Below are 23,392 nucleotides of genomic sequence, written 5' to 3'. Positions count from 1 at the left end.
CAGCCAATTAGATGAAAATGTTCAATGTGACCCAGCCGGTCTCAACATTCTACTTCTTCCTCTTTTTTTCTTTCTCTGATAGTTATTAGAGTAGTCTGTGTTTTCTTCTTTGTGTCAGGATGGTAGAGTGCTTTTGGTGATACAAAATCAGAAGCATTGCCAACCAATAAATTCATTTTTCTCACAACACTAGCAGAATTTTGTTTTGATAAAAATAAGTTAAAGAAAAATAATTTGAGGCTGAATAACAACAACAACAACAACAACAACAATAATAATAATAATAATAATAATAATAATAATAATAATAATAATAATAACAATAATAATAATAATAATAATAATAATAATAATAATAATAATAATAATAATAATAAATGTATTTGTATAGCACCTTTAAAACTCAAATTGCAGCTCAAAGTATTTTACATTTGAAGCAATAAAACAACAGCAAAAAGTACTGCAGGTAAAATTCAACAATTTTGGCGCAGCGCTTTGGACGCAATTAAGCGACCAGCTGTGGAGAATATCAGACTTTTTATGTTTGATAAGATATTAAAAATTCTGAGATGTATGAAGGTGTTATCCCATTTAAAGCTTGTAGGGAATTAAAACCCTAAAATTAATTATAAAAGAAACAGGAAGCCAATGCAATTAAAATAAAAACAGGAGTGATGTTCTCTCTGTTTTTGATTTTAGTTAAAGGTCTTGCTGCAGATTTCTGTATGATTTGTAATTACTTTATAAAGTTCATTGGGAGATCAGTAAAAATTCCATCTATCCTGCTAGTAGCAAAAGCATGAATTATTTTCCCATCATCCTGTTGGGTTAAAAATGTCCGTACTTTGACAACATTGGGCTTCATTCACAAACAGTGTGTTCGCACAAATCTGTGCTTAAACTGTGCATACGAACGTTTGAATCTGGGATTCATCAATGTGTTCTTACCTGAATTTGTTCGTACTCTGCTAAAAAATGTAGAACTTCGTCAGACAATGCGTACACACAAATGATGACAGGGCTGCAGTGCTCTACGCCTTAATGCAGCATCTTTAATGATGCGAAGTTAAAATGCCTCATCATTATACAATGTATACTGCATACATTTGTAAAAATAATTCACTTTTCCTTAGGGGTTTATCTTAATTTGCGCGCACAACACACACACACACACACAAACACACACACACACACACACACACACACACACACACACACACACACACACACACACACACACAAATTATATTCTTGGCCTATTTGCTATTTTCATTTAAATAAAATGTTGTCCTGATTGTGAAGACACAATACATTGCAAATGTCATCTTAACAATTATGAAATAAGTGACCTCTGGGCAATGGTTGCCCAGAGGTTGATCGCTCTCTCCCTCATCCCTTGAACAAATTCCTCTCAATGATAACTGTCCAATAATTGCTGCCAGTCTCTCATCCTGGACTGTTAGATCTGGTGCTCCTTGTCCTCCTTCTGTTTCCATATTATTTTCTGGTCTGTGATTCGACTTTGATTCATCAACTTTGATGTCAAAGCATGTTTTCACTTGTGCCACTGTCTGATCCTCAGGGGGACACATTATTCACCGCCTCAGTTATTGCAAGCCTTGCAACCTAGGCTTCGGATTTTTTTTTCTTTTTTTCTATTTATCCGGAGTGACAATGGGTTTTTTTTAAACTCCGGAGGACACACTACGTTTATTTCAACCTCTGTTGTTGTTACATTTTTCTGATTTTTTTCCTTATGGGTCATCTCTTATAACTCAACTTCTTTCAACTTCTCTGTTCAGCACAGCAGTTTCTTTATGACGCACCACACTGATGTCCTTGCACAAAGAAATAGTAAATATTGTGTCTTGATACAGCAAAACCCAAAGCAACCATGTATTTCTTGATTCATTAGAATGTCAGGCCTACAGCTTGCAGGTTTCTTTTTCCTTTAGTAAATATAATATGACTTGGAGGAACATTGCTCTTATTTGACTTCAGCTGTTTGTTTAAATCACTTGTCTGCATTACCAGACCTGCAATTAAACCCACAATAACACCAAACACAATATATTTAATAATAATTAGTGCAATGTCTTTATTTTACAGTTTTGCTCATTTATCAATACAAAATTTAAACGTAATATTGTAAAAAAATAAATAATATGCTTTAACGGTTCCAAATACAGTATAGTATATAATCACTACAAGTCGCTACATATCACAGTATTTGTGGATAGAATAATTTTCATGGAGAAAGTTGAAGTTTCTCATTCAAGCAAAAGGTTTCTTAAGAAATCGAAACTCAACTTTCTCTTTAAACAGACATTGTAAATGATTGATGGTTTTAATGATTGAGATAAACCTTTACAGACAGAGGACGACTTATTTAACTTGAATTAGGCAGTCAAATAGAAAACAATATTTTAGAGTTAAAAGTCATTCAAAAATAAGCTTGTTCTTACCTTGGAGGACCAACTTATAGCAGTCTGTAGCACACACTAGTCCTTAAAAAATATTTAAATCAATAAAAAAAGGAAGTTTTCACAGATGACTTCAAATCTTAAAGAATTTGCATGCCCAATCATGTGAGACATATAATACAAACTTTGATAGTTGCACTGCTAAAGGAGACCTCTCCCCATCCCTACAGTATGCATACACACCCTCTCACTTCCTCTATTTATTGCTTTTGTAAAGAGAGAAAGCTAGTGTTCGGGGTATGTGAGCAATGTCTTATGAGCAGGCACAAAGCACCATACAGTAATTAAGATCTATATGCAGAATTCAAGCTTATACAGTGTTTACACCACCCTTTACTACTTCATGCTCATTAACAAGAAAGAAAACTTTATAAGGTCATTTTAGGTAAAGTGTTAAAAACAGGATATAAATTGACAGAAAGCCATCCTGACCATTGGCAAACTGGATATCAGTCCCTGAATAGTGAGAAGGAAGAAATAGTTGTGTGAAAGATAAACAACTGCGTGCAAAAGCTTTACAATGTCATAAGAACAGGAAATGTTTGTGTTCTGGCTGATGTGTGTATACATTTTAAATGTACGATGGGTTTCTTGGGTTTCTTTCAATAAACCACTTTAATTCTACAAGTCGATGCATAAGTCTGATGTTTAACCCCCTGGGACACAACACAATATCAAAAGATTTATTGTAAAAAACAGTGTTTTTTTTAATATATCAAATCATATGAGTGTGGGTGAACCACAAAAACAGGAAACATCACAGCAAGAGAACACCTCATTTCCCCTCCCCAAAAGCAGCAGCCACTATCTTCTCAGCATCAGCAGCCATTTCATCTATGGCGCCATTTAATGCCTGCAGCATGGCAGTGAAGGAGCGGCTGACAGAACGAGCATGTCTGGGCATCGCCATCTCCACCAGCTTTGTTGAAACCGTAGTCAAGTCCTTTTCTGCGGCCGCCAACCGCTTTTTGACCTCCCCTTTGGTGACCTCTATTGACAACGTACAAGTCCGTAGCTCTTGAAGTTTCGTGGGTTCCATGCCTCGCTGTCGGGCCAGTCGCTCAACCGATTTATCGTCCAAGCACAGAGATATTTGTGCTTTACTTAGGATCCGCACTGCTATACTCGAGTCCACCATGGAGGCCACAAAGGGAACAGGGATAGCAGACATCCCACCAGAAAGCGAGGCAGCTGCCCAGACTAGTGCTTTGAAAGCCTCCTTTTTCTGAGTGACCAGGGTGGAGGAGAGTGTTGGTAAAGCTAAGAGAAGGGCGTGGGCTCTGATCTCTGGAAGGTCTCTACCCATATCCTCCAACAGGCTACAGAAGTCAAATTTCTCCAAGGTTGAGGGTCTCACCAGGTAGACTTTAGGCTGTCTCACACCCTGTGATTTCAACACTTCCAGGCTGGCTTTCCTCTTTTCTTCTAGGCTCTTTTCTGTGTCTTTTGCCAAAGCAAAGAGAATAAAGTACACCGTTTCTCGCTGCAGGGAGCGAGCCTCCAGGAACACCTCCACACTGTTGGCTTGAGGTGTCTGTGTGAATGTCATGAAGACCGCGTTGTAGCGAAGAAACTTAACTCTATCCATGTATCCTTCTGGTTTAAATGGAGAGGTGTTGGGGACAGGCGGCAGGTCCCACAGGTGAAAGTCAGGGTGTTTAGAGTTTGCGTAGTCTGCCACTTCCTCTGGGGCAGCAGGGGATGGCGACGGAGCTGCCCCTTCATCTCCAGGACAGAGGCCATGCAGTGAGTTAATGAAGGTAGCTTTTTCATCGACACGGTCCCCCACCACTGCTAAATTGATCCTACTGATTAGGAGATCTTCCACTGCATCCTTAACATCTGACAATTTGTTGTTCTCTATTGACTCTTTTAGGGTCTCAAGGAGGTTTAGGCTTTTGAAAACATCAGCCATTTCTGTAGAAAAATAAAAATTGCAATTACTCAAAAAGTGATGACAGTTCTTTTAAAATAGATTAAGGTTTTATGCAAAAAAAAGCATCTTTCACCCTTATAATTAAACTAAATAAAACTGGCAACATTGCAATGGTAACGATTTAACATACAATAGCAGAAACCTGAACATTCCCAGAGAGCTAAATAATGTCCAACAAGCACATGTGTATATCATGTCATCATCAATTAATAAAATAGATACTGTATCAAAATAAATGTCAGGACCTAAGGATGCATCAGATAAAAGCTCTTAGATATATAAACCAGTCAAATCAAATTTTGGCAACACAATACTGAACACTCTTACCCACAGGTTTTCAGTGGAAACGGCCCTCTCGTTGAAATATCTGTTCCCAGTTGTCAAATGCTGATTCTTCGGCAGCTCTGAAGCACTGACAGCGTCAGGTTGGTCTATTTAAGGAGTCCGTCCTGCTAGTGGAACATTCTAATCCTGTAAGCTCAGCCTTAATCCAAAATCAGTTTAGGCTACATGCCTACACATAAGCCGTCAACAATGCACACACATTAACAGGCACATAAATAAACATGCAAGTTCACAGGTTTTTAATAAAGCATTTCTTACAGTTCAATATCAAAAGAAAATCTTCATTAATAAAAAAAAAAGAAAGAAAGTTTGTCTTTATTTGTAGAGCACCTTTCATACCAAATGCAGGTCAGTGTGCTTTAGATTACATCAAAAACATTAAACAGGAAACACAGATTCAAAGGAGGCAACAAGAACAAAAAAGGGCTTTGTATTAAAAGAAGATAAAGATAACTTAAAAAGGGAACGTGAAAGTTGCTTACATTTTTATTTTTTAATTATAGGGGCTGTTTCTCCCTCACAGTCCATATCTCAACCATATGTAGCAGGTCTGAACAGGTGTGTATAACATTAAAGTACATATGTTGTTATTTAGGTTTGAAGGCACCCTATAAAGAAGTCTCTCCGTCTTTCCTTGGATGCTGATACACAGAAAAATCAGTATGTCACTTATAATAAAGAGGAACCGTAATAATGAAGGTTAAGCAGGTGACAATCTAATATTAACCAAGATGCAGTTTTTCTTTCTTTTCAGTATGCAAAACACCTGCTTGGTGTTTCAGATCCTAATTTAAGCTCACATCCTCTCACACAATGATGGTTTTCACAGCAATATACGATTGTTATTCACATATGTATGCAACTGATACAATAAGTATGCTTTAATTCAGAACAAATAACTTTTGATAATGGCTATAACCACTGTGAAACTTTTATAACATTGTCTTGCTATTAGTAACTTGGTCAAAGGTTCACTGATCTTCTGTTCATCTTTATTCAAATGGCTTTAGAAAGTCATGAATTTAGTAATTACTTTATTTTTTTTTTAATACTATTCTGAGACAAAACAGTTTTGACTGTTCTGTGACTCTCAAAATATCTGAACTGTAATGCTTTAAAGGGAAGACTCAACACTAAAACAAAACTCATCTTGTTTCATATTTTCTCAGCTGTGACTGTTTCTTGGTAAATCACGTGCAGAGACTTCCTGGAGTCATTGGCCTGAAGTTGCCTGGCAACCAGCAGGCCGCACACAGATATGCCTAATCTTTCCTTCACAAATCACAAATTGTAAATTTTACATTGCTGTGTGTGTACATATGAAACAAACAAGATATTTCATTTCAAACCTTTATTTAAACTCAAAGACTCTCAAAGATTGAGGTCGGCCTAATTTACAATGATGTCAAGTTACAAACACATTTCAAATGAAGACAAAACAAAACAAAAAAAACCCCAAAGCAAAACCAAATAAAAATCAGTTAAAACAGTTACAGTGTGAAACAATATACATTAAATAATGACAATAAGAGTTCCTGGCAGGTGTAATTTAAAACCAGGCCAGCTGTTTTGGTTCTGCTTCCTTCTTCCTGTCTGTCTTTATACTAAGCCAGTGGTTGTCAAAGTGGGGTCCTTGAGAGGTTTTTTTTCTCACTATATTTCCATCGATAAATAACACAATGACAGAATGTGTGACCACTTTGTTGTTTGTGTTTCATACACTTTCTGTAATAAAACATCTAAAAAGCTAAAACCTTATCAGATGGGGGTCCATGGTCTGATTTGTGTCTGTGTAGATATCCTTGACATGAAAAGGTTGAGAACCACTGGTCTAATTCTAATTAAGCTAGCCAGTTCTGGCTTTAGCTCCACAATTTATGAACAGACATGAGAAAAAAGAGGAAAAAATAATAGAAGAAAAAAACATGTTTGCAAAATGAAGTGTTGCTTTAATATTGCATGAACATATTTAGCGAAACAAAGACAATATATTTCTATACAAACTATGTTTATAGATGTCAATGAAAAATCCCAATATGGTTAATTTAATGAGATTTCAGCTTCCTGGCATTATTTCTCGAACAATAATATTTTACAGTATGAAATAATTCAAACTTAAATTGCTATATTTTTAATATTAATGTAAAGTAATCCGGCGTTAACATTATCAAAACCTGTTTACATGCTGATAGTAATATTGCAGACAGAAAATGTTCAGATTAAGTGTGAACATATTCTCCCCCTTTTATTAAACCTTTAACCCTAACCCCAACCCTAACCTTTTTCCTTTAGTTCTCAGCTCTCACATGCAGTAAATCACAGGGAGTTGCAATGCTATGGATTACATATGAACTGCACATGGGATATGTGCCTGTATGTCATCTGATGTAATTGTATCTTTAACCATCTGAACTAAACTATCCTCATATCTAATCCATTATATCTTTCACACTGGAATACAGTGCCTCCTCTTCACCTTCCTTCTCCTCTTGTATATGTTTTGTGTCCTCATCCTCCTCTATCATTACCTCCTCTCCTTTGCTCTCTCCATCTAGCCCCACATCCACTTTTTTTTTCTTTACTTCAGCGTACTCTGTCTCTGCAGTCTCTTGGTGATTCCCCGCCTTTGCTGCATTATTTCTTTTCAACAGGGATATGTTGATATGGGAATACTCCACGTCTGATTTCCCCACCGCCCCTCCTTCAGCCACCTCTTGGTCGTGGGTCTGATCATCTTCCACTTCTTCACCAGCATGTATCTTTCAGGAAAAATGTAGAAATGAGTTATTCACTAGCTGCTAAAACAGTAACAATTTTAATCTTAATTATATGCCAAAAGCCCCTGTTATGGCGTTCTTTAACATGAAGGAGAATAGAAACACCTGCTCTGCTGCTGCCTGTGTTTGTTTTTCTACACCACTAGATGTCCTCATAGTATAGTAGAGTCAAATACAGCAAATTAGGCATTTAACTAATGTATAATATGACTAGCTATATAAATATAAATACCAGTCGATCCTGTTGACTGTTCACCATCTCCAGGGTCTCATCCAGATGTCTATCGGTACTCTGTTTTTTCCTGGGGAAAAATGTTTTTAAATATCAACAGATGTTATAGTACACATGATAAGAAAGGCTTATTCAATGTAAGTCACTATTGAACAAGCTTCCACTGTTGTTTTGTTCAGTGCTTAACCCTTATACAACAATTGATGATGTTTTTTTAATTTCTTTATTTGTATGATTTTAATTTCTTAATATGTTTCCTCTTATTATCCATTATGAGTTAACATTTTGCATGAACAAAACCTACACGTCATACTGAATAGACAAACAATAAGAGTACAAATAAGAACTTCATAATGTACCTGTGGCATTTCCTCACAAAACAGCAGACAGTTGCTGAAATAAGTCCACCAATAAAAAATGCAACGATGATGTCCAGCCGAGTAACAGTTGTTAACCATGCTATGGTTTGACCTGGAATCAAGAGGAACAATTCATACAAAAGAGGCCAAAACTGGTCACCGCTGCTCCTGGCTTAATAGTATATGGCAGTAAATTTACTTTTCATGGATAGTGGATTTTCACCGTTTGGTTAAGGGTTGTCCAAATATAAAGTAGATTAGAGCACTTACCCTGATGTTTTTTCTCTTTGATGTTGAGGTTCCATTTTTCTTCTCCATTTTTATTGCTGCAGACACACTCAACAGCAGAGTTGTTGTGGTCTTGTAAAGTTAAGATGAAAGTGCTTTTGACCGTGTGCTTTAACACAGTGGTGTTAACAGAATAATCAGTGTGGTTCTCCAACAGCGGCCATTTGATGGTGGGTAAGGGATACCCCTGACTGATACACACACAGGTCAGGACCCCTGAGTCAACCACACATTCAGAGCCATTTAGGACTTTTGGAAGCACTGCAAACAAGCAGAACGATAATATTACATCTCATCTAGTCTACTTTCAAGTCACAGTCACTTTGGCATACATAGTCAGATGTGTGCTCAGATGTTTTGCTTCATGATGTACGGACTACAATGCTTTGCTGTCATGTTAGAGATGATGAGAGTGGCTGTTTCACTGTTGTTCTTCATGTCAGCATTGGCTCCATTTTTTAAGTTTGTGTGTCTCAGGAGGTAGAATGGGCGTTTACTTATTGGACAGTCAGTGATTCAATTCGCGCCTCCTCCATTCTGCATGTTGAAGTGTCCTTGGGCAAGATACTGAACCCCAAATTGCTCCTGAAGGCTGTGCCACCCATGTGTGTGTGTGAGTGTGTCCGAATGAGCAGGTTTGCACCTTGCATAGCAGCCTCTGCCATCGGTGTATGAATGTGTGTGTGAATGGTTGAATGTTGACATGCAGTGTAAAGTGCTTTGAGTGGTCGGAAGACTAGAAAGGCACTATATAAATGCAGTCCATTTACCATCTTCATGTCTTTGAGAAAACATTTAGGATCATTTGAATTATCCTTAACACATGGCTCTAGTGCGAGGCTCAAAAATACCACTAAGCTTTCACAGCCTTAAAACAAATAAGTGAATGATGTTGCTGAGAAAGCAAATTCTCAGAACATTTTTTATGCTCTTAAATAATTACCAAGGTAAAATCAATGAAGTAATGCATGTTTCACGACATGTTTTTTTTATGGTTTTGTCTGCAGCACAATTGATTTGAAGTGAAACTGTGAGAAGCAAGGGGGAAGGAAAATGAAGATGTGATCTTATAAATGTTTCAGCTAATCTATAATAAAGAGTACAACGAGACATTTTTCTGTCTGAGATCAGTTGAACATATACTTACATGCCACTGTCACATCGACTCTTTCTGTCAGAGTGTTGTTCGGATGCTTCGCTGTACAGATGTACTGTCCAGAATGATCTGTAGTCACATCAAGTATGACCAGAGTGGCCGTTCCCATGTTGCTCTTTAGGGTTTTGTTCGAGCCGAGTTTAGTCCACGTGATAAGAGACGACGGGAAACTGCAGGTCAGATTGAGAGCATCACCTTCTCTTACAGTTGTCTTCCCGGTGATTCTGGCTTTCTCCACATCTTTGGGACACATTTTGAAAGTTATTTAAATATAGCCTCAATATGACACTCTCAACATTGATAATTAATATTGTACATTAGCAGTTTTTGCACCTCACTGTACATTAAAAGGCAGAGAATGTGAAAGTTATTCTGCATGAATTTTATGTTATAAAAAAGGGACTCTGCTTTGAACTTGAACTTGAACCCCACTAGTAATTACTTATTAAAGAACATTTGTACAAACTTACATTTCACTGTCACATTTTTTGTCTGGGTTTTGTTCAGATGTATTGCTTTACATATGTACTTTCCAGAATGCTCTGCAGTCATGTTAAGGATGACAAGATTGGCCGTTCCAGTGTCATTCATCATTTCAATTTCTTTGTTGGAGCTAAGTTTAGTCCAGATGATAAGAGACGGAGGGAAACTTTTACGACGGCATGTCAGATTCAGAGCCCGACCTTCCTCAACAGCTGTACTGCCAAGGAGTTTAAGGTCCTTCACATCTGAGAAGAAATGACAAGAGACATGGACAGTACAGTACATCAAAACACATGGACATGCTGTTGAAGAGTCAACGAATACAAAAAGATGTGACAACACCTGCTGCTGCTTTGGGCCTCCCCCTCAGTCATAAAATATATAGCAGGAAGCATATTGAATATATTCTGTGCAAAGATTTTAACAGAAGAACTTTAAAGATAGTTCAAAATTTCAAGACACAGTACAATTGTATGACGTTAAACTCACGTATTTCAGTTGAGTTTCAGAACCTCAGCAAAGTAAAAAGTACATGTCAGCATACATTGTTTTACTCACAGATCACATTCAAAGTCACCGTCTCCTCTGTAGTCTTGTTGCCTGTGAAGCCGACCTTACAGGTGATCTTTGTGCCGTGGTGTTTAGCTGAAGCATTAAAGGTCAAAGTTGAGCTGTGTCTCTGAGTAACAGCAGTCAGATTCTCAATTGTTATCTTTCCTGGGATTTCAGTGGTGTTGTGTCCTCTTCCTCTCCACGTCCAGGTGATTGTAGGAACTGATCCAGAGCAGAGACCAGGAGCAGTGCAGGTCAGTGTGGTCTGCTGTCCTTCTGTCAGCGGAGGAACCATCACTGTGGGCTTCTGACTCAGATCTAACAGGAGAGATAAACAAGAAAATATGGGTGATTAGTGGAATCAGAAGAAACAACAATAAGAAGACAATACTGTTGGTGTTGGCTCAAAGTTTTTAGAATTTTTGTGAAATGTTTAGTCGCAGTTCCTACTGGTCACTTACAGGGCTCAATAAATGCCAAATATTATTTAATTCCACATTATTTGTCCAGCTATTTTACACATTCAAGTCTGTTTATAGGTCTTGGAAAACATGACTGCATACAGTATGTGAAAATGTATATATGAATTAGATAAATTGGGGCTGAAGACTAAAAGTTCATTACAGGATTGTGCCAGGTTTTTACAAGGACAAAATCAATACAGTACAGTACAATCATAGAGTACGCTTTCAGGAGTTCATAATTCTATTAATGGAGTCGATGTTGATGTTTGTTGTATACTACAGCAAATATACAGTCTGCTGCTGCTCTTCATACCTTTGATGACGATCGACGTTCTAGTGGATGATTTCGTTGCTCCACTCAGACCACCCTCAACTCGGACTTGATATGATCCAGAGTCTGACTTGGTGAGGTCATTGATGATGATGCTGCAGCTCATATTATTCAGATCAGGCTCCAAAAGGGAAACTTGTCCCCTATACCCAGTCTGAACATTTGGGTTGGTCTTGTTGGAGTTGAAGATTATTTGAGAATCATTTCTGTTTTCCTCTGATGGAAATTTGTACCAAGTTAAACGTTCAGGAGTGGAGCTATGATTGGTAGTAAAAGAACATGGTACAACCACACAGAGTCCGACCTCTGCTGTTAAATTTGCTTCACTAAGGGTGATACAGGATCCATTATGACAGTCTTCTTTGGCTGTTAATGAAAACAGGGGAACAACAGACAATTATAGAACAGATGATATTTACACATTGATCTATCTACTATAATATCAGATGAAGAAAAACTATATTTACTGAAGCAATGTTGCTGAAATGATACTGAGCCTCTGTAATGACACAGATATGTGTAATAGTTTGCTGATGTGTGAGGCTGATGGTGGCAGCAAGTCATAGTGTCATATTCCTCTTTGATGACTTTGATAGCTAAGCCCAAATTAAATTAGACAAAATAATTTAATTGTTACATTGATTTTGTGTATGTTTTGTTGTTGTTGTTGATTTTACATAATGTATGCATATATAGATGTATTAGAGTTCACAAAAAGGTAAAGTGATGTAGGTCATGGTAGTTTTAACAAGCCGATCAGCTTGGATTTAAAGGACAAAAAGGACAAAACTATAGAGCATCTATTAAGACTGTTACCAACACAAAACATACAATTTTTAAGATCAACGCTGCAATTGACTAACTAAATTACATTTAAGTGGGATACTCTACCTGCATCAGCAATGCTGCATCTCACAGAGAGGAGCAGAGTCATCCAGATGAGAACAAACATCCTACTTTGATGATTGAGACAGTCAGTCTGTCTTTCCACAGGACAAAATCTCCCTTTCAGAAGACACTTTACAAAAAAAGTACAAAAAACATACAGGAAGTTCAGTTGATCAAACTGGATCAGAAACAGCTTTGCAGCTGACAGCACAGACTTAACACAGGATGTGGTATGTTTTCTAATTCCTTACTGGTGTGAATGAATTTGACTACCACTTTCCCCCAGAGGCCCCGTTTTGGTTCCCTGACAACAGCTTAAAAGGAGCTCTGATATAATACATATCTTTTGGATTATGTCCCTCTCTATCTGAAGTCAAAGACCTTCACTCCTGCAGTCTGTCATACTGCACAAACAAAGCAAACAATTCTAAATATCAATGCATTAGACTAATATTTTATTTACATTGAAAAATATGTTTAAAAATAAGGTAAAGGTGTTTTACCCCTTGTTTCTTCTTTCCTCTGTGATCTCCGCTGAGTGTTTCTGCTCTACTCTTCCTCTCATCACTTTTCTACCTCTTCCCCATTTGTGCAAAAAACCCTAATGCTGTTTCCCCTTGCTGTTCATCGATGCACTTCGGCTCAGACTGTCACAATTTCATACAGTTGTAATCCCTTACATTATGCATCATTTACCCTTTTGGGATTTTGGCACCTTCAACACTGAATAGCAATAGAAAAGGAGGATTTTTGTTGAATTTTGTACCACTCCCAAAATTGTGTAATACAAATTGTGTAGAAAAAGGAAGTTGAAGGCAGTTACACAAATAAGTGTGAAGGAAATTATCTTGAGAAGCAAAACAACCAACTAACAAATGGGTAGATGTACAGTGTAGTTTTCTTCATGCAGATGTGTAAATGACATGTGTATATGTTTTAGTTATGAGTATGCTGGTGTTATATGCTGGTGTTATATATAACTTATATATAATATATAGCTTCTTTTCATTTTTGTTGTACAGTATGATATATAATTCATTCTTTACAAAGTGAATGATCTTTATTATTGACAAATAGCCTACGTGCCAGTGGATAAATGATTATCTAAGGAATATTTGTTTATTTCTGTTTAAACTAAAGGTTTTTTGTCACTGATGAAGTGCAACACCTGAAGATTCAAACAGAGAAATTGTGAACTTCCTCTTTCTCTATTTTAGCCTTGTGCAGCCTCTTGAGAGCACTTCTGTATTTGTGTATTGCATAACATTTGTAGGTGCAGTTCTCTTCTCAGCAAATTCACCATAGTAATTATGTTTTTTCTTAGGTGGCATAACTATATTCTCCATGTCCCTGATAATTTACAATTTAGTTGTTGGGCTTGAACTGTTTTTGGCGTATAAACTGCAGTTATTTCTAAATTAGTTTGCAGTTCTGCAACTTGTAAATGAAACATTATCATGAAGGATGTAAAGGGTTTTTTTTTTGTCACTTATAAGTTTATCTCAAAACAGCCTGTGTGTTTCATATTTAACAGCCCTATACCACATACTGCTCACTCTTAATATAGCCAGTCACGTCTGCATCACAGTTTTAACAAGAGGAAGTAATCTATGACTTGATGAATTGCAACAAGTTGTACTTCTTTTGTTTTCACAAATAAAGTCCTGTGTGAATCCATGCAAATTTACACCCCCCCCCCCCCCCTCCACTAAAAATGTGTTTTTCTTCTTGTTCCTACAGTTGGATGTTTGAGCTTAACTGTGCAGAATGATGTATGTGCAGAGTTTGACGTCTGAAGGCTGTGTCCACATGCCTCTGTTGAAACTATAAATTATCTTTTTGCTAATTGAAAATCATTTTTAGAAGTGGGCCTTTGAGCAGGATTTGTTTTACCACAACTGCTTTGGAAACTAATCCTGGTCCAGTAAACCATTTAGACAAGACTTAGACTTTAGGCCTCTAGTGCACAAACTCTGAGAAGGGACTTTATTGTGAAGTAGGATGACATCTTGTGTTCAGCAGGTAAATTTAAAGTAGAATATATTTACACATTTATAGATTCTGGATTTTTGAATGAGGGAGACGGTGCAGATTTTTTGTGCAAACTTCATATATGGCACACATTATTGTTCCAAGAAGATTATTTTTATATTTCTTGACTTAATACATATAAGTTTCCTTATGTTTGCGCGTAAAGAGTGACATTTTTTTAAATGAAAATGAAAGAATACGTAAAAGGGAGCTTGTCAGATGGTTGAACAGCTTTTGAAACGCTGATGTCTGAATACAGAGGGGTTGCCACAAACATTATGTAAGTTTCCAAAATCTGCTATTTGACAATCACACGTACTACACAAAGTTTGATCTTTATGAACAGATTACATACTTTTGCGTTTCATTTGGGTCACACAAACTTGGTCTTTTCTAGCATAAGTTGCTCCATTGACAAGAATATGGGCACTCGGGGCACAGACATGACTGAACCTACCACCACCAATAAGAGGCACCAATGTCAGAACGTTTCATTTTCCACATTTATTGTTTAAAATAATGGTTTCTAACAAATATGCAGTAATTCAGTACATCAGCAGAAGATGCATGCCATCCTGCAATCTCTGGTCACATCACTGCCTTAATGGCATGGTTAACTTCTCCATGAACATAATATAAACTTGTGTGAAACAAGAAATTGCATTATAGACACAATAGCATTTGAACAAGGAAATTATGTACAAAAAGTCATATTACAACACCTTGATAATAATTGCCAGTATATTTAAATGTAAATCCAGCTTAATTTAGGTCTTAAATAACAAATGTCTTGGTCTTGTCACAGTCTGCCTCTATGTCCCTCTACCAGTCAACCAAATGCCATCAGACTGGACTGAGTAGAAAGGCGGACAGATAAAAGAGGTTAAAGATTATATATGCTTGCTGCATCGACTCTCTGAACTAAGTGCTAAAGTGAACTGAAACACTAGCTTTATTATTCAGAGCTACAGTTGTCTTTCGGTCCTATTTATGTTTTCAAATGTTGCCTTAAAATGCAAACCACTCCACTTGACAGATTGATGTATTCAGGCTTTTGTCAACAGCAATGAATTCTAAGGCTGAGCAATTATTCAACATATTATCGCAAATCGCAAAATGGCCTACTGCAATTTTAAAATACCAAGAGGTACAATATTTCTGAAATGTAAATAAGTATTTTCATGCTGTAGACATGTCCTGGCCTACACATCATATTCTATAGACTTCATTACACCACAATCATTTTAATAAATTTGTCATCGAGAATGAGAATACTGATGTAAACATTATAATTCTCTCTAATATCGTAAATCATATTGCAATTACAATAATCATACTTTTTCAAAATCCTTCAGCTCTAATGAATGCTGAAGTTTATTTTTACTGTGTTTTCCCCAGCCAATCAGCTCCTTTCCCGTTCTCTGTCTGGTCACCTGTTCCCCATTCCCTTATCAGTCCAGTTTGTATTTCAGTCCTGTGTTTCAGTTCAGTCTTGTTGGCTCATTTTGTTTTGTTCAGTTTTGTCTCGCATGCCTGAACTTCTGTGTCCTGTTCCTGAGTTGTTTAATGAATATATTCTTCGTTATGCCTGCTGTGTTCTGCATTTGGGTCTATCTGCTCTGCACGTCATAACACAAAAAGCATAACTGAAACATGAAGCTGTAAATTCTGCCTGATACAGTACACATGAATCCTGTAGCGCACATCAAGGTCTGTTTGCATGCAAAGCCTTCTATGGTTGATACAATGTACAAATATTTCCTTGAATGGAAATGTTCTTTAAAAGCTTTTTACGTTTTCTACTTTTTACTGTCCTTATGTTTTGAGTATTTAGAGACAGAATGGCTTGATGGAAGTGAAGCTGCAGTGGTGCATATTAAACATGTTCTGTGCATGATATATACAGTATGTCATCAAATGTTCAGGTTGGAATTGGACAGAAGCAGCATGAATAATGTTGCACAGGCCGTAAAAGACAACACTGTCCTCGAATTTCACTCAGTCACAGTCACATTGGGATACATTGCCACATCCTCTCCTCCTTCCTCCTCCGTTGCCGGGATACTTTGGCTTGTCTCCTTATCTTTCTCTATCAGCGCCTCCTCCTCCTCCACATTGCTCTCCAACATGTCACCTTCGGCCCCACCAACGTCTTGTCCTTCTTCTGTTTCTTCTCTCTTAATTTCAGCATACTCAGTCTCTGTGTCATTTTGTGTCTCCGCTTCGGGACTCCTCCTTTTTAACATGGAAAAATCAATGTCTGAGTATTCCACCTCTTTTGGTTCCACATCACCGTCAGGGGCCGACTGCCCAGCAGCCTCTGCCCCACCTTTAGCTGCCTCTTGGTTGTGAGTCCCATTTTCTTCCACTGCTTGACCACCATCTATCTGTCAGGTACAACGTGGACACAATGAGTCATCCACAAACTGATAAAAGACAGACAACTGTATGTACACCATGCATGAAATCTCTTCATCAGCGACATTTTATATTTTTAGCTATCTTGAAAGATAATAGTAGTAATAATAGTAGACATGATGTTCACTGTGATGGATTATGGCTCTCCAACAAGCTTCATCAGTCAATAAAGTCAAACTTTATTGGAAGTAGCACCGTTTCATACAGGTCAGTGCAATCAAAGTGCTTCACAGATTCCTGATAAAAAAATAATAAGACAGAGCAAATGTATACCATTAAACAACTAGAGACTACTTATTATTAATTTTATAATAATGAAATAAAAGAAAATGTTTTTACAACACAAATACAATAAAATAAGTGAATAAATTAAATGAATTCTATAAATAACTCTTAATGTAAAGCCATACTAAAAAGGAAGGTTTTAGGTTTACATTTAAAGATGTGAACACTACACTTCCAGCTGCTCTCAAATCTCTCAGGCAGACTGTTCCAGCGGCTCGGAGTATAAAAGTTAAATGCTGGCTCACCAAAGGTTTCAGTCCTGCTCTTTGGAACAACTAAAGACCCAAGGAGCCTTTCATGTCCATGCAATTTAATTTGTAGTAATTAAATTCTAATAATGGGCTAGTTTGTTGGATTTTTCTAAACAAGAGTCAAATGTGTTATTATAAATACCAGTACAACAGCTTCTATGGTCGCCATCTCCATCTCCATCTCAGCCAGATTTCCAGAGCTCTTCTCTTTTTTCCTGCAGGAACTTAATGTTAACAAATAACAATTGATAAGCAAGAGTTCTTGAATAAGAACAGGGTTTTAAAGGACCACGAGTGACTCTGAACATCTTTGCTCACACAATTGATTAACTTCACATTACAACCTTTTGAATGTATTATTCCCAATTACCAGGCCATTATTGTATTTATTAATTAATTTACAGTAGGGGGCTCTGTTGCTTAACAGTGTGGCTTTACTGCAACAATGCCCTGGGTTCAACACCATCAGGGCCGAGTGACCTTTCTGTTCGGTTTTCATCTTCACCTGATGTTTGTACCTACAGACCAAAGGCATGCAGATTGGAAGAACTGAAACTGAATTATCTTAATGTGTCGATGTGTCTTCCTATATGTGTTGTCCCCTGTACCATGACCGAGAATGTGATCATTGTTTACACCTCTCACCTCTCTCTCTGTCTGCTCGCTAGGATATGCTACAAACCCTGAAACTGTGAGGCAAGCTCTCTTCTTGAAGATTATTTAATAAACTATTTTGGATTGCAATGTATTTTCAAGGTCAGACTGACTTATGGAAATCTGCATTTTGTTCTCAGCAATGTTTAAAATTAGACACGATATTCACTGCGGTGGATAACCAAATTCAAGCAGCTTTCTAGTCTTTACAAGATTTTTTTTTTTTTATGCTACTGCACATGGACTTATGCCTGCATATAGAAAGAACCCATTCAAAAATATAGTATACCTTGGGAATTGGTTAGGATCAATGTGACAATTTCATAATTGGCAGATCATTTGATAAAATATTCTAAAACAATGGTGTGATCCTTTATGACTGATCAATATAAAAACTGAAACTATTGTTTAAAAAAAAAAAGCAAACAGCACATAAAAGTCATTGCATGGATTTCAAAAACAAGACAGGATAACAAACTTAATAAGATATCTACCTGCAGCATTTTGTTGCCAAACAGCAAATGATAGCTGAAAGAAGTATGCCAATAAAGAACGCAATGATGACCTCTATCTGTTGAACAATTGTTAACAATTTCCTGAGTAGAATCGAGAAGGGCGAATCATTCTGTTGTTCTTGATGCTGTGTTTTGTTATCTGTGATAATAAAAAAAATTAAAAAAACACTTTTAAGACTGAGTTACTGAAGATGTCATAAAGCAATGTTCAGGAGAAGGAGAGGTATTTTAGCTGTTAACACTCACCTGTTTTCATGGCAGTGAGGTTTTCTTTTGCTTCTCCATTTCCATTACTGCTGACACACCCAACAACAGTGTTTCTGTGGTCTGTTACAGGCAGGGTGATGGTGCTGTTGACTGTGTGGTTCAACACAGTAGTAATGACAAAGTACTGAGTGTGGCTCTCCAACAGTGGCCATTTGATGGTGGGTAAGGGAACCCCGTGACTGATACACACACAGGTCACAACATTCGACTGACTGGACTTCTCACACCCTGAGTTATTTAAGATCTTTGGTTGCCCTGAAAAAAACAGAATCACATTAAGCAAACATATTTTAAGCTGATAGGAAGTGTATTGATGAAGTGATATTTTATCTTGTTTAATATGATCAGTAAACAGTACTTACATGTCACAGTTATGTCAGCATATGTGGTCAGAGTTGTGTTCAAGTATTTTGCTGTACAGATGTACCGCCCAGAGTGATCTGACCTCATGTTACTGATGAAGAGAGTTGACGTTCTATTGTTCAATTCTGTACGGGTAACATTTTTGCTCTGCATGTCGATTCCACCTTTGTTTTCTGTGTCGTTCATTTGGTTAGTTTCTGTGTTGTTCTTTAGGTTGGGTTCTGTGTCGTTCTGCAGGTCAGTTTTGGTTTCTTCTTGACTTTTCTTGGAGCCAGGCTCAGTCCATGTGATGTCAGATGAAGAGAAACCTTCAACACTGCAGGTCAAATTCAGCGCATCACCTTCCTTCACAGATGTGTTCCCAGTTATTTTGATAGCTGAGAATGAATATCAAAGGCATGTATAAATGGTGGTGTAAATTCATCAGTGTTCATTCATCATGTTTTAACTGTCAGGTTATTGATTTAATTGGAAAAAAAACAAACAAAACTAATATGTTTCCTGTTTGATGAGCCATGTGGATTATACAGTCTGCTCAGTCCTAGTACAGTTTAATTCATGCAGCACATTTTTAAAAAGGGAAGTGACCTATAATAAGACCACCTAGGGTGAAGATATGATCAAATTACTTTGTCAGCTTAAAAAGCTAAAAAGACTGGTTTCTTAGTTTATTTAGGTATTGTATTGTAAGCAACAACAAATAAGAAAAAATAATAATATATCAATAATAATGTGTTTAAACTGCCACATAGTCTACAGCTGTTACTGCAACCTTGTAATGTACATACATTTTGCGATAAGATGTGTTTGCATACAAAGAATACATTAAAAAATAGCAATAGATAAATGTCAAGATGTTGATTGAGTTGTAAGATTTTAAATGTAAGCTGACTGAATGTGTGTTGCACTGTACATGGTTTATGTATTCGTGTATCATCTCTGTCCAATAACAAGATGGGGACGGGGGGTCCAGATATTTTTAGAAAAATGATCACATAAAGTCATAAATTGTGAGATAATAAAGCATAGTTTGAACTATACTTACAGGTTACATTCAGTGTCACCGTCTCCTCTGTAGTCTTGTTGCCTGTGAAGCCGACCTTACAGGTGACCTGGGTGCCGTGGTGTTCAGCTAATGGGTTAAAGGTCAAAGTTGAGCTGTGTCTCTGAATGACAGCAGTTATATTCTCAGTTTTTCTCTCAGTTAGATTTCCTGTTATTTCAGTGGTTTTCTCTCCTCTTCCTCTCCACGTCCAGGTGATTGTAGGAACTGATCCAGAGCAGAGACCAGGAGCAGTGCAGGTCAGTGTGGCCTTCTGTCCCTCTGTCAGCGGAGGAACAATCACTGTGGGCTTCTGACTCAGATCTAATGAGACATCATCCTCACAGGTCACATTCAGTGTCCTTGTGTCCACTGTAGTCTTGCTGCCTTTGACCCCCGCTAAAAAGGGACAAACAAGAACAGATGTTTAGATTTTGATAATATGTGTTTAACTGTTAATTAAACACATTGGTTTCCTGATGACTGATAGCATTTCACCAAAGTTAGATTAGAGACACAGTAGATACATTATAATAACTTTATTTTTGTCTCCTAATATATTTTGGTAAATGTAAGTTGCTAAATTTAAAACAAACTTAAATACTTGTGTGAAAGGACAGCAGTTAAAAATACATGTATTATCATGCATAATATTTAACTTAATATTCAGGATGCCATTACCAGCATTTATATTCAATATTTACAGTATATAACAAAACTCAGTACACCCTGGTCAATACTACGAAGGTTTTAATTACAAATCCTTTTTTTAGACTACACCCAGGAAGAATTAAGCCAATTCACTTGAATAACTGAATGTTGACTAATTGAATTATATGAAAGATCCATATGTAAGAACTAACGCCAACAAAAGTCAGAACACCCTCATTAGTGAGACTTTTTTTTTTTTTGCCCGCCTTTGTTTTTGATGATAGATTTGAGTTTTAAATAAGTTTAGAGATGTTCAGCCATACTTCTACAGACATACTACTTTTTTGCTGCTCTTTATGTTTTTGTTCTGTAAAATACTCTGAGGGTGTTCTACTGGATTAAGGTCAGGGGACAAACTTCCGATAATAGTTTTCACTTCTTTCTTCCTTAAAAACGCTTATGTAATGTTTCCTCCATGTTTCATGGTCATCACTAATCCGTCACAGCGGTAGTTCTGGCCATGTCCACACCAATATTATTTATTTTGGCTTCATCTGACCAAAGAGCTTTTTTCATTTTCCTTAGCAGTTTAATCTTGCTTTTTAGTGAGTAGTTATTTCTCTTGGATATTGTTCATGGATCTTTTCACTGTCTGGGCAGTCAGTAATACACTAATTTCTACAGATAATCTTCATGCCAAGTCAGAAACATGAATAAATAGCGAATTGTGCATGCTGTCATTTTTCGGTGACAGCCACTGCACCTCCTGTTATCGGTAGTATTGGTCCTCCTGTACCTCCAAGCCACTGCTGCAACTGTGTTTTGGCTTCTGTTCAGTAGCCTACTGATGATATTTAACCCTCTACCATCTTTACGAGGTCTCATAATCTGGTTTCTTACTTATTCAGCAGTGATGAGCAATGTTGCCTGAGACACAACCAAGCCCAGAAAAGTTGTGATGTTCACAGGTTCTTTTATAACTTTTCTCAGGCAATTAGTCTTAACTGGAAGTCACAGATGTAATTATGTTTTGTTTCAGTGGTCAGAGGTGTACTCACTTTTGTTGCATTGAGGTTGTACTTAGAGGCCTGTCTTTTCAATTTAGTCCATGCAACCTTTTTGTTTTTACAAACAATTACAATAAAATACACTTCTCAATATACTACAATTAGTATAAGATGATACTAATTTGAATCATTTAATGTCATTGTGATATTGCACAGGCATGTACTGAGTTTTGTTAAATACTGTATATCAAGATTACAATTCAGTCACGTACTCTACCTTCGTCAGCAATGCTGCAGCTCACAGAGAGGAGGAAAGCCGCCCAGATGAGAACAAACATCCTAATTCGATACTTGAGACAGTCAGTCTGTCCACAGAAGACACAGAAGTACAAAAATATTAAATGCAGTGAACAAACAGGAAGTTCAGCTGATGAAACTGGATCAGAAATAGCTCCACAGATGACAGTTGACCGCATAGTTTCAAATACTGTATGTTGCACATTCAGCAATTTTGTTAGATTAATACATTTACTTCTACAAGGTTTTTTTTAAAGCACTGTGTGATATGTGTTCGAGTAAGCTGCTAGATAAAGCATCCCTACAATAAATATCCACAAACCCCCTAAACCCAGACTTTTCCAATTAATGGTCCACCCAGGAATTTCAAAAGATGAATTTCAAAAGAAGTAAGAATAAAAAATTTCTGTAATTTCAGTTTATAATTTAAAGTGACATTTAAAAAAAAGAAAGGTTAATATTGTATTTTACCTCGTTATAACCAAAGTTGTTATTACAGCTGCTGTCTTCTCTTCACAGTGATCTCTCCTGAGTGTCTCTACTATGAACTTAGTCTTCCTCTCTTCCTCCTTTTGTGTACACCTTCCTATTTTGCATATGACACGTTCCCAGGAAGTGTCTCTACACCACACTGGCTATTATTTCCTCTCTTCATAAGACTTAACAGCCTCTTATATCACATTACAGTACACACACACATTGAGAAATATTGCACATGCAGATTTTTATTGATTAATCTTCTTAATAAATTATGTGCATAACTGGATGTGCAAGATTTTGAATGGGCTGCATCACTGGATATCTGCTGTGTCAGTTGAATAATGATGGTCGATTGTGAGAGGAAGATAAAAGATGATAACTCCTCTCATTTACTAAATGCACTAAATACCTGCAGACCCATGACAGACATATCTGCATTCATGTAAACTGCATTAAGTCTGTTAGAAAGAAAATCATTTGTGGAAGTGTGTTATGGTTCCTGGTTTTATGGTTTATTGTGAGTCGTCTTTAAGTTCTCTTCTCAGAAAAGTTGCTGAACTGATCACTCATATTAACATCGCCTTATATAGTATCATTGCATTCTGTCAAATAACTTCCTGTTCACACATTTACGTATTAGATTATGAGTATTTTAAGTAAGAACTAGCTACAGTTTGTTCTTTATCAGTTAGTACAAGCCATATTGAGCCTTTAAACACTTCAGAGTGTACAGAAAGAAAGAAAGGCTTTGTTGTTACTGACAACTCACCTTTTGAATTCACAGCAGAAACAAATGCATTTTATATTAAACATCCACACTGCTCTCTCTTATCACTG

General features: G+C 36.9%; 2 protein-coding genes across 2 annotated transcripts; both read right to left on the bottom strand.

Annotated features, from left to right (window-relative positions):
• Positions 1–3,258: 3,258 nt before the first annotated feature.
• irgq2 (immunity-related GTPase family, q2) lies at positions 3,259–4,398 on the bottom strand. The gene has a single exon (XM_062421723.1). The coding sequence runs from the start codon at positions 4,396–4,398 to the stop codon at positions 3,259–3,261; it is 1,140 nt and encodes a 379-aa protein (XP_062277707.1).
• Positions 4,399–6,106: 1,708 nt separating this feature from the next.
• Positions 6,107–22,985, bottom strand: LOC133983950 (uncharacterized). The gene is made up of 18 exons (XM_062423166.1): positions 22,965–22,985; positions 22,056–22,143; positions 20,124–20,519; positions 19,339–19,455; positions 19,078–19,203; positions 18,695–18,970; positions 18,524–18,587; positions 17,422–17,503; positions 16,332–16,712; positions 12,298–12,424; positions 11,389–11,772; positions 10,618–10,929; positions 10,047–10,304; positions 9,568–9,816; positions 8,403–8,681; positions 8,133–8,244; positions 7,774–7,843; positions 6,107–7,523 (listed from the first exon to the last, which is right to left on the bottom strand). Exons 1-18 carry the CDS (start codon positions 22,983–22,985, stop codon positions 7,194–7,196), a joined length of 3,672 nt encoding a protein of 1,223 aa, XP_062279150.1. The 3' UTR covers positions 6,107–7,193.
• Between the last annotated feature and the right edge of the window lie 407 nt (positions 22,986–23,392).

Source organism: Scomber scombrus, chromosome 7 (assembly GCF_963691925.1).
Source record: "Scomber scombrus chromosome 7, fScoSco1.1, whole genome shotgun sequence".
In the NCBI taxonomy this organism is placed as follows: domain Eukaryota; kingdom Metazoa; phylum Chordata; class Actinopteri; order Scombriformes; family Scombridae; genus Scomber; species Scomber scombrus.
Note: the sequence above shows the minus strand (reverse complement) of the source record. Positions and strands in the feature narration are given on the sequence as shown.

Bases quoted from the DNA above. Each gene is read 5' to 3' on its own strand.
- irgq2 (XM_062421723.1), bottom strand. From the start codon at position 4,398: ATGGCTGATGTTTTCAAAAGCCTAAACCTCCTTGAGACCCTAAAAGAG.
- LOC133983950 (XM_062423166.1), bottom strand. From the start codon at position 22,985: ATGTCTGTCATGGGTCTGCAG. The intron at 20,520-22,055 runs GTAGAGTACGTG...GTCCCTTTTTAG, and splicing joins CTGCAGCATTGCTGACGAAG to CGGGGGTCAAAGGCAGCAAG. The intron at 9,817-10,046 runs GTAAGTTTGTAC...TGTGTCCCAAAG, and splicing joins AAAAAATGTGACAGTGAAAT to ATGTGGAGAAAGCCAGAATC.